The 12,156-nt window shown below is 38.5% G+C and overlaps 1 protein-coding gene across 4 annotated transcripts in view; it reads right to left on the reverse strand.

The window, feature by feature from the left end:
• The window catches only part of LOC311259924 (CUB and sushi domain-containing protein 3-like), a 220,555-nt gene that overhangs the window by 88,114 nt on the left and 120,285 nt on the right, over positions 1-12,156 (reverse strand). For all 4 annotated transcript variants that reach the window (XM_084357339.1, XM_084357337.1, XM_084357338.1 and 1 more), the window contains 3 exons: positions 5,504-5,617; positions 4,799-4,894; positions 4,210-4,413 (listed from right to left, as the gene is read on the reverse strand). In XM_084357339.1, coding sequence (XP_084213465.1) covers positions 4,210-4,413; positions 4,799-4,894; positions 5,504-5,617 — 414 coding nt within the window. The remainder of the gene's footprint in view (positions 1-4,209; positions 4,414-4,798; positions 4,895-5,503; positions 5,618-12,156) is intronic.

Raw genomic sequence — 12,156 nt, forward strand, 5'->3', positions numbered from 1 at the left:
TGGCATTACATGCTCTACTTAAATGTTAAATATTGAGTATACACTCCTACATGGCTTCTAATGTTTGTTGGTTTATTAGGTTACATAAAACTTATGTTATATTTAAATTAGATAAAATTCAGATGCAAATTACCATCAAAAACTGCCTTTATTCAATTCAATTCAAAGTCATTTCCATCCCACACAGTATGCATTCAAGTTGACTATATACAGCAATCATATCCTCTTTATCCTTGTTATCTTACCTTTCACCTCATTATAAGCAGTAGGGTTTGACTCCTCACTAAATGCAAACTTAAAGCTTTCTTTGAATAATTAAGTTCCAAAGCAGAGCATTCATGCCAGTTCTTCAAGGTCAGTTTGCATTAAGAAAGACAGCAAAGACAGCTACGACACACTCAGCTCTATCAGAATTGTGTAGGAAAGCTGAATTGGAACTGAATGTGGAGAAAATGTTGCCGTCCCCTTTTTCAGGCAAATTGTGTTTTTTAGAGGCAGAACAAAAATGACCAACATTTGCCAGCAGGTCAAAGTCATTATGGAGAATACTGTTTAGTGACCAAAACAACATTTTCACAGTTTAATGACAAACTATTTACAACATACACTTTTTGTATGTGGCTTTAACATTTTGAGGGTGGGTAGTAGAATTTCTTTTTTATATGTTGCACTTACATTTGTAATGCTTAAATAGGTGCTAAAAAATTATGTTAGTCTAACTGGCAGTAATGTCTACTTTCAATACAGAAACTCCCACAAGTAGCATGGCCTCAAGAGCAGCTCATCCTGCTCTGGAGAAGAACTCTGGCCTAGCCTTGCCACCCTCCCCAAAATACTGTTCCCGAGACATAGGTCTTGCGAGGCTATTTCAAAACAAGAATCTCCTGTTTTGAAACAAGCTCAGTGCAACAAGGTTTACTTGTTGACAACTTTGAAAAAGTGTTGAAGCCAACGGTGAATTCCATGGTGTGGGCATACTGAATCACGGTGATCTATGAGCTTATGTAACATTAGGCAGTCATGATTTTATACAATCAGAAATGATTTAGTTTGTGTGTGTGATTCATCTGCAAGGGAACAAACAAACATAAAATAGTGCTCATCTACCAATATTTACCTTTACTTGGTTGTAGCCTGTAAAAGATCTTTCTTCATTTCCATAATCAAATGGTCACATAAGCAGATGTTTAAAGAGATTCTACCATTTACACATGTCATGGGAAAACTGAGAGATCACTGGCATAACTTTATTGTTAAAAAGCTCAATACTTTAAGAAAAAACTCCATCTTAAAAAACAAACAATAACATCTATTTATTCAAGTCAACTGTTTTCCATAAAATTCTCTAAAAAGGTCAACCAAACATTATGCATCTATTCAGGCGAAGCTAATTAAATTACGAGAAGATAGAGCATTGTGCTGGAACAACTTAACAGCACAGCCTTAATTCAGAAGCTTTGTACTTGTGAAATCGGAACGCAAAGCAAGCGCTGCATGACGAGCCAGGTCAATCACAGCTGGACAAGGAGCTGGAAACGTACCTTCTGAAACACAGGTACCTCAGCGTCTGATGTCGTCATGTCTTATAAAGGGGGCTTAAAGGGGGAGTGATTGAGAATTGTGTTTTTGTTGTGTCTTCCATGAAACTATATCCATTATTCTGGACGAGTACACTGCCGCTGGGGGAGATGCTGCAGCCAGATTCAATCTCCAGATAAAAATCACTGTGTTTAAAATGGAACTGCGCGTGCCACTGCTATTCCCTTACCACTTGGCAGTAAACTCAGCTGAACCCTAGCTTGAAATCTCCCGCACTCGCCGGCTGAGACTATTTGTTGGCTGGCACAAGGCCTGACTTCAATAGATTTCTCAAAACTTCATCTGTAGTTCTTCATCTTCCAAAGGTAGACACGTGGGTGTCTTTGTGAGACCGAGTGCATGTCATCCTGCATGTTTGGGTAACAGCATGTGCAAACAAGGTATGTAAATCTGTCCATGCGTATGAACTTTGCAAAAATCATTAAATGCTGATGTAATTATAAAGCTTCCGTACCAGTTCCTTGTAATTTCTGTCTTTGTCAAAAATAAATCTGATTTCTAGTTCCTGTTTACTTGTCATGTTGACTTGTCAGTGTCATCAGTATCACATGCCTAATATTGTTAAAAAAATATCTCCGTTTTCATTTTTTCCTGAATGATGGGGTTTTTTTGCACTCCAGGAAATGTCAGTCAAATTGTATTAGGTTTTTGAGAAAAGACATTTTTTTAATCAGTCATATTTTGTATGCTCTATCAATCAAACTTGTCTGCACCCAGCTAGACAAATAAAAAAGAATGTTAACACTTTCTTTGAAGCTCTTATCTATAATATATAATTATTTAATTTACTTAAGACAATGAACTGCTATAAAGGCACAATTTCATGACATAAATCTGTTCTACTTACATTATGGTGACAGAAATTGCTAAGAATGCTCAAAACTCATTCACAGAAATGGCAACTGATACTTGCAATAACATGCAATAACTAATTATTTGGTTACTTGAGCAGTGGAAACAAGTTGTGAACACAAGACTGATAAGTAATCTCCTTTTAAGGTTAATAAGTTGAACATATTAAGCAGTTAGGGAGGAACATTATCATTCATTTAGAGTCACGTTTCTGGCCACCTAGCAAATGCAAGATATTCACTCTGTTTTAGCGCTGGTTTTGGTCTCTACCAAATAAAATAATAATTATCAATAATAAATATTTGTCTATATTTGGGTTTATAAGAGCTTTTTCACTGGAGACAGCAGCCTGCTGCGGTAAATATGAGAGCTCTGAGGGGTATGGGAGCGGTGAGCGTGAACCCATGTACTGTATTAAAGCAGCTGACTGTACAATGAGCTGAAACTTGTTAGCTCTGCAGAGCCGAGGGGAGCTGCAGATTCGGAATGTTCACTATAGGAACACTACCAGCAACACTTGACATTGTCATTTGATACACTGTTGTTTTAAAAATCTTATAGCCACTTTAACCTTGTAAAGTGTATATAGTAAAGTATCAAATATGATGCTTACTGCAGGTTTCTATATTGTGCACATGAATTTGAGACTATTATTAGTTTTTATGGTGTACATGACAAACTAGATCCCTTAGCGTATAAATGCATAATGCATAGCATTTGATGCCTGCATAATGCATCATGAGAGCAAACCTTTATTGTGCATTATAATGTCTTATCACATCCATAAATCATTTCAGTGTTTTGCCCACCTTCATTTACATATGCAATGAGAGTGTATTAAAATCACCCTCTATTGCAGGTCTGTAGTATTGAATTTGCAAAAAGATAAATAAGTGTTAACTGAGTGCCGGAAGTTCATTAAAGACATCCTACATAGAACAAGTTGCCCAAAGTGAGTGCTGTTTTTTTACATATTTATTTTACAATCGATTTGACCTTGGGTCCTGGCAATCGTGTTGATGCCACTTTACACACACCCCCCAGCCAAACACGGCTGTGGATCAAGTACACCCCCTCATGGCAACGGCACTTCCCGATGGCAGTGGTCCCCCCAGTAGGACAATGTGCCCTGACACACCACAAAAACTGCTCAGGAACAGCTTGAGGATCAAAACAAAGACCCCAAGGCGTTGACCGGGCCTCCAAATTCCCCAGATACCAATCTGATCAAGCATCTGTGGGACATGCTGGAACAAGTGCGATCCAGGGAGGCCCCACCCCCCAACATACAGGACCCAAAGGGTCCACAACAAACGTCCTTGTGCCAGGCACCACAGGACACCCCCAGAGGTATTATGACCATGCCTTTACAGGTCAGAGCTGTTTTGGTTGTACAAGGGGAACCTGCACAGTATTAAGAAGGTTGTTTAAATGTTGTGGCTGATTGGTGTATTTTCCCATTAGCCGGGCAAGGTGCAGAAACCTAAATCCCTTGTCTGATTTATGTGACACTTTGTTTTTCTTTCTGTCCTTGCCTCTGTCTTCCTGTCTGTACTATCAAAACCAGAGATAGGCGGATGCTTTGCAATGGATGACAGACATTAGGATAAGTAATGACTAGGAAAAACAGACACTGACCGTTTTTGTGCACCTGCTCCATCTTTTTGGATCCATTTGTGTGTGTGTGTGTGTGTGTGTGTGTGTGTGTGTGTGCGCACGGAGGGGCTGAGGCGAGGGTTGGAGGATGAGTATGCTTACCAACACATGTGGGCACAGTGCCGTTCCACTGCGCCAGGGCACTGGGCACGGCCTCACACCTGATGGCGTTGGAGCCATGCAGCGTGTAGCCTGGATTGCATTCAAACAGTACCGCCATGCCGATGCCAAAGTCGTTCCCTATCCGCTTCCCAAACCGGGGCTCAGGGACCGAGCTACACTGAATGGCACTTGTCCGGGGGACAGCTAGGGATAAGAGGGGAGGGAGTGAGCATGAGAGGAAGAAAGACAAAGAGCGGTGGTGGGTGTGGTAGGCAGAAAGACAACAGGGAGAAGGAGAGATGGCAAGACAAAGGAGGCAGAGAGAAATGGCAAAGCCCTTGTGAATCTCCTCGCACGTCATTAGTCACTCTCATCTGCTGTGCCAGGATAGGCTGTTTGACTCCTCATCATCCGGCTCTGATCAGCCATGCCTGGCCACAGCCGATGGCACTCTGTTCAACAGTCCTTTATGTGCTGAGTGCAAAGCTGAAGTATCTCTTTTTCAAAAGCAAGAAAAACGCACTCCCATGCACCAAATCAGTCTCCACATCAAAATTCTGGAGAAGTATCAGAAAAAAAGCAGTCTTACCTTGGTAAACAAAATGAAATCCTTTGGCCGTTTCTGTTCCATTTGTGGTGAACTTGAGTGTAATCTTGTTTCCTGAACTCAGGGGGAGTGTCTCACCTAAATTACAAAATCAAAGGAGACATTATAAACTCATTTGGATGATGGTGTTTGCACATGTCTACAGATAATATACATACAAACAAACAGAGGCTCTCTATGACCTTATTAACTGTAAATTAATCTTTGTGGTTGTGTCTTATATGCAGTTTTCAACTTCATTTAAATCTACAGTCTGATCTGATCTGCTGTATGTTCTCAGTGTTGTAGCTGGATACAGCAGATCTGATTTATCTGTGAGATTTACACTGTGTCACAGTCTAATCAAGTAGAGTGTGACTAGAAATTAAAGCTGGTTTGTTTTTGTTAATTTAATTGGGATCTCTGGAGTTTATTCAATTGAAGTCGTTATGTATTATATATCATCAGTGTGTTTCATTAAACCATCATTACAGAAATGTAAAAAAGGGAGAAAACTTTGTCCTAGGCAGCATGAAGGATGCTTGGATTTTAGATTTTTAATTTGTCGGTGAAAAACAGGTATTTGATTTGAATGGAACTGAGAGATGGATGTGCTGTCTTTCCCACAGTGCAAAATGGTGTACTTGATAAAACTACTCATACCGATGAGCTAGTATAGCCATAAGGGTTGCACAGTATTGTTTTTACCTGAGTGTGATCCATATATGGAGGAGAGGAGGGCAGAATCTGTGGAGGATCCGTCATAGATCTCGACCACATCACTGGTCAAAGTCTGGAATACCACAAACTGACCAAAGAGAACTGCGAAGAACAGAGGAAAATACAGGTGCATCAATACACGATGGTGGATTTTGCAGCAATCAAACATTTTACGTCAACATTTAGTCCATTCACTGAGGTTTTTATTGTCCCAGGGAGACAATTACCATGTTAGCTGCAGAATAAAAATGATTATATATTTTCAATCTTTCAAGAGTCTGGCTACTGCTTTGACAAAGCTTACACCTTGAACTGCTAACACAGAGGTTAATGTTGTTTTGACTGGAATACTCCCTTCTGCTTCAAGGGTCATGTATCCAATCTAATTTGCATGTCTCTCCACAGATGGGCACCATGGACACATTTCATAATACATCAGTCATAATACGGTTTAAAAAACTTTCAATAAAATATGGTTGGAAGAATTTACGGACAGAATGGAGTAAATCAGGCTTTAAAGGTCTAATATGACTGATTCACATAAAAGCACTGATGACACATAATGGTGCCACTCAGTGGCACTTGGTTGACAGTGTGTGAGAGTGCAGTGTAGAGAAGCAGAGTGTCCTAACTCTAATAAACCAGTTATTTTACCATGCAGAGGGGAGATATTTTCCCCATCACAATTAGTTTATTTTGACTTAAGCCCTACCAACACATGTCAAGTATTACTTGGGGACATCTAGTAATTTATAATAATTGCAAAGGCCTTCTGTGATCTTAATCCTGCCATGTCTGTAATGTAGTCAAAATCTCACCACAAATTACCTACCAAGTCATGCCAAACACAAAGGTCATGTGATAATGTTAGTCCTTTGTGAATTGGCATACTGGTGATTTGGGTTTGCTTTTCTTTTTAAACATCTGTTTTCAGTTGTCAGACATCTGAAAAAGAAACATTTTTGATTGTGGCTCATAGCATGTGTAACAGCAGTCAACATGTGTGCTGTTTGTATATACATATATATATATATATATATATACATATATATCCCTATATAGGGTATATCCTTATATCATATATATATATATATATATATATATATATATATATATATATTTATTTTTCTTTTGCTAGGTTATATGTGTTTTTTTTGTTTTTAACTGGATTGTGCATGAAATATCTCCAGTGAGATGAAGCAACATTCACTCCAAATAAAGTTAATAATGTAGATAGCCTTTGAAAACTGGATTTAAAAATTAAAAAAGTGTGTGTGTGCGTGTATATGTATATATATATATATATATATATATATATATATGTCTCTCACAAGAATTCTACTAATGTTTGCGAAGAAGTAGAAAAATTACATGAACAAATTGATGAATGTGCACCATGTTCTGATTGACAACTTGTTTTGATTATTTTTTTAAGTGTTGTGAAACCAGTACTTACTGTAGTGCTTAAGTACAATACAGCCACTAAGCCAGAACCTCTTAATTTTGATGGTAATTTTCTAGTTTTTAATTATTTTTAGCCGACAATATAATTGAGAATGATTAATAATATAACATGAAAGAATGTTTGCACAGGTTGGCTCAGATTTAACCAGCATTTAGGTTGGTTAGTTCAGATTATTATTTAGATCTTTTCATCAAGATGTTGTTTGCTTATTTCACTCAGCTGTGCCATTTTTCTGTATAGAGCTGGAAATGTGCCATGCACTTAATACACACACACACACACACACACACACACACACAGGGTTTGTTTTGTTTAGTCCTCAAAATACCAATTAACTTTATTCCGACGTTAAGAGAAATTACAAATGTGCAGTACCGCATTAACAGCTGCAATAAAAATGTGACTTCTGGTGCTATATGCTTCCTGGACCATAGCTTTTTGTAGGTCACTCTCTCCTCACGCAAAGTAGTATCTGCTCACTTACTGTAACTTTTACAGTATGTGACATTTTCCTAACAACAAGTAATTAGGTATTCCACTGAATTGTATACTTCTCTCTGCTCAGCTGTGGCATTTAACAGGAGAACAACCTTCAAATAATACAAAGTATATACTAATAAACTAAAACTACATTTAATAATCCCCGTTTCAGTCAAAAATAATGTCTGTGTTATTTTTAATGCAATGTTTTCTTATCATGAAAAGGAAAGTGAAAAGTCTTTGGGGAAATATTCAAAATGCTCCTTGTCCTCTCTGCTGCTGGAGGGGCGTGTCAGTGTTTGACTGACACAAGCTGGCAGGCTGAGCCTGAGCAGGAGAGCAAGAAACAAAGAAAACAAAGGTGTGCTGTATCCTACATGTCATTGACAGACAGCACAGTGTAAGCGTTATTGAAGACTAAGCCTAGGGACATACTGCTTATCTCTACCTATGCATGATGGCTGCCTCACTGAATTGCTGCAGCTTGCACGCATGTGGTGTTCACACAGACAGCGTTACAGCTGCAGCGCTATCTTCCAACACTGAGTTTGCCTTTGATCATTGCCATCAATAATGATGAGGACATGTTTTTGTATACCTAGAGTGATAGGGAGAGCGTGCACACTGGAAAAACACTGCCCTTCACCTGATGGCTATATGGTGTAGGTGTTATGTTACTGTTATGACAATATGACTATCACCAGATCTTTTTCACTGTCTGTTCTTGCTGAGAACCGTGTTATAAATAGCAACAAGCTGAATCTCTTGATGAAGCTTGCTGTGTCATGTGAGCTACACTGTTTACAAGGCTGTATGGCAGCTATAACCTGTAACATGGGTGAAGAAATGAAAAGCAAGAGGTTTGGGAATGCACACATGCTGCTCAGTTGTTTGTTCACATGCTCAACAAGTGAACTAAATTTGAGGCGACTAAGCTGGTTACTTGAAAAGGCACCAATGATGAAATAGTGTCACACTGTGTGAAGTGCATGGAGAGGGCATGTGGACAATGTCTATGTAGAGTCTGACCTTTAATCTAAAAAAACTGCCTTTACTCAATGATGTGCCAAGTGAGAACATCAGTGTTTCACAGGAGTATTCATTAAATCTCATCCTTAGGAAAAAAAAGAAGAAGTGAGGGAAACTACTGAGACATTATGATAAAAAACAGATAATTATTTAAATTATGTCCTGCATGAATATTTCCAATTAAGCATTCCTGATTATATCAATGTGTACACGCCCTTGAAAATAATCTGATCTTTCTCCAGCCAAATGAAAAGACATGGCCGAATGGCTCTTCTGATCATCCGTGAGACCATGTGTATTTGTGTCTGTGCTATTGTACATGCTAGTGTGCATAAAAGTACTGTATGTGTGTGCATTACCAATGGTAAAATTACAGCCTCAATCTCGCCCTCTCGTTCACAGGCATCTTGTGAAAACTAGTTATTCTTTTCGCGCCTCTCTTTTCTTGACCCACCCATCTCTCTCTCTACCTTTCATTCTAAAATGTATTTTTTTAGTGTATACCATCAGGCCAGACTCATTGTGTCTTTCAAAAACAGCTAATATCTGTCAACAATCACAAAAACACCACAGTTTTAGTGATTAATTGATGCAGTGCTTGTAACAGATTCTTACTACGGTTTAGGCAGACCTCCATCATATCACCAAGATGACACTGTGCTAGTCCTGTCATATGGCAAAGCACTCACAACTAGGAGCCATGTATCACAACCATAATGAGATTTGATCTATATAAGGAGCAGATTTTGAAAATTAAATTTAAAACTACCTATGTTTTAGCATTCCAAAGAAATTAATTCCTAACCGTCTCACTTAATTTCAAAGATACAGTGTGTGGAGCCACTTGAAAATAGTTAATTTTAAAGAATAATAGTTAGCAATTAACACCATTATAGCTTTGGCACATAGAGAATACTGGTGTGAAAGACCAGATTGTTTTTGTCAAGTAGCCTTAAGAATAGTCTTGGTTGTTTATCCGTTTTGTAAAAAGAAAGAACGAATACCAAGTAATTTTAAAGATTATAGTAAACCTGTCTAAACCAGCAGACTTTACCACTTCTCTACATATTAGCTAGTAGCAGTGAAAGTAGCTGCTTTTACTGGTAGACAGACACGTAGTTCAAATATAATTGTGTGATATTGTGAGGCGAGCACTTCAAATGGCTAAAACTTCTAAATGAAAAGCAAGGCAGTTTTTGGCCAGTAATTGCTTTCGCAGATGTGTTAGCCACATCCACATGCCTCAAGGCAAAATACACACAAGATCCACCTGAACAGAGACAATTGCTAAAGGTAAAAAAATGTGAGCATATGTTTTGTCCTTCTGGCTATGAATTATGGAGTAGCTTCCTGTCGTCTTCACTTTGTAGCTGTACGGATCTCCTCTGGCATGTGGTCTAACAGTACAGCACTATAAAACCATTATACCCACCACATAACCAAGAAAGACACAGCAAGAGACAGAATGAGAGGCAGAGTGAAAAACAAAACTGAGAGCCTAAATGCCTCGAGAGGCAATGCTGAACCTTATGTCCCAAGAGATGGTGGTTTGGACCGACCACCTAGTGACCAGCCAAATGACAGTGCTAAAGACATGGAGCGAGAGGCAAGGAGGAAAAGTAGGGGTATATGTAACAGTTTCTATGTTTTTATAAGAATGATGCCTTACTACTTATTCTGTGTGACATAAAACAGAGTTAATACACAACAGCCAGGGACAAATGACAGCCAAAAAACTCAAACATAAAAGGAAACACACACATGAATGCACACAAAAAGGTGTAGTCACACAGAGAAGCACAGGCAGACCTGTTTCTTTATTTGTTGAGTAGTGAGAATGCCTATGGCTGAACCAGGGTCTGAATAAGAGATGATTTTACCCTTAGGGACAGCTCACTGCTGTGGTATTAGCATACCAACATTGTGTTATGTTGACTGCACTCCCCTGCTGCTGTGAAAACACACACAAACTCAAACACGAGCACATGTATACACACTCGCACAAGTACAGTGTCGTTTCTGCCTCTAATCCAAAGCCAACCATGCATGACTCCAATCTGCTCCTTTGCTGTAATCACGTCCACATATTAAGTCAATAAATCATTGTAAACTTGTTACCTAATTTATGCAGGACTATGATGAATCTTTTGTCCTCTGGGCCTCGTCATGGTGGTGTAACTCAATGCACTTGGACAATGGATAACACTTTCATGTCTGCATCTTCACCTTGAATTATCCAAAAGCAGTTAGCTACTTTAATCGCTTACCTCCTCGGGTATTAGATCCTGACTTTAGGGCATTACTGCATTTCATACCACTATGCCTGCTAAGCTTAAATAATAAGAAAATGTAAAGTTACAGGTTGATCCCACTCTCATGTGACGGTAATCTAATTTGATTTCTGTGTGAAAGCAGTCATTTTGAAAAATCTGACAAGAGACTGTGATGATTTCCTTCCTATCCTTGGTGGTTTCTGTCAGATATTAATGGATTCAGGGGACTGTTTGAATTAATGGTGTGATTAAAGCAATCAAGTCTTGATGGTCATACATCAAAATAATTTACAGAAATAAACGGACTGTAAGAAGAGCACAGTCACATACAGCACTTGCACCTACTGCACTACAACGCTACAAAATTCACTTTATAGCTAAAGTTGCGTAAGAGATTTCTGCTTCAAAACAGTGTAAATTCTTTGAGGCATGGATTCAACACAGTGATGTTCCCTCTTCTTGGTTCATTCTGACTCAATATACACAGTTCCTTCAGATATTTGCCAGTGCATTCACACTGTGAAAATCCCTTGCCACCACATCTCAGAGGTGCTCTACTGGGCTGGGATCAAGAGAAAGTGCAGGGAAGTGAAGTAAATTAAGATCACTGTCATGTTCCGGGAACCATTTTGGGATGATGGAGCTTCCTGACGAGGCTTGTTTCAAGTATCCATTTGAAAGAGTGTAGACTGTGGCGATGACTGGATGCACCTGTTCAGTAACAATGTCTAAGTATGTTGTGGAGTCCTGTTCAGCTCAGATGGTGTTAAGGTACAGTAAGTAATGTGTGCTAAGAAATCATCTCCACACCACTGGACTAGAAAAAACAACCTTTTACTGTGTGTAGCTGGCAAGATGGTGCCAAAGTTCAGTTACCAATTACATTTGACAAACTTGTTCAAGCTAAAGTTCAGATACCACTTTTCTGACTGGCTATAGTTTTGTGATTTTATTTGTCAAATACGTCCCACTCATTGCTAAGTTCCCCAGCAAAGACAAATCCCTGGAAATTATAATGCAAAATTGTAATTATATATACAATTTTTCCTGAGTAAAATTAAAAACCTTAAATGTAATCTGTTCTTTTTTTATTTGCTAATTACACATTCATTCTTACTTTTTTTTGTTCCATAGTTTGTTTGTTTAAATAGTTTTTCATTTCCTTTATATTGCTGTTTCCCTAATCACAGCTACCATGTATAAACCACAAATAAATATAGCGTCATTTACAGTAAATGGGGAAAAAAATGATCCAGCGCTATTACAGCAGCAAAGTTTGGACCGACAGTATTGTGTAGTTTTATTGTTCTAATGGCCAATTTGTCCAAATGACTTGCTTCCTTCCAATATTCTGAACAGCATTAGGAATTATAATGCATCTACACATAAGTAAA

Source organism: Pagrus pagrus (genome assembly GCF_965226575.1).
Source record: "Pagrus pagrus genome assembly, chromosome: 7".
Classification (NCBI taxonomy): domain Eukaryota; kingdom Metazoa; phylum Chordata; class Actinopteri; order Spariformes; family Sparidae; genus Pagrus; species Pagrus pagrus.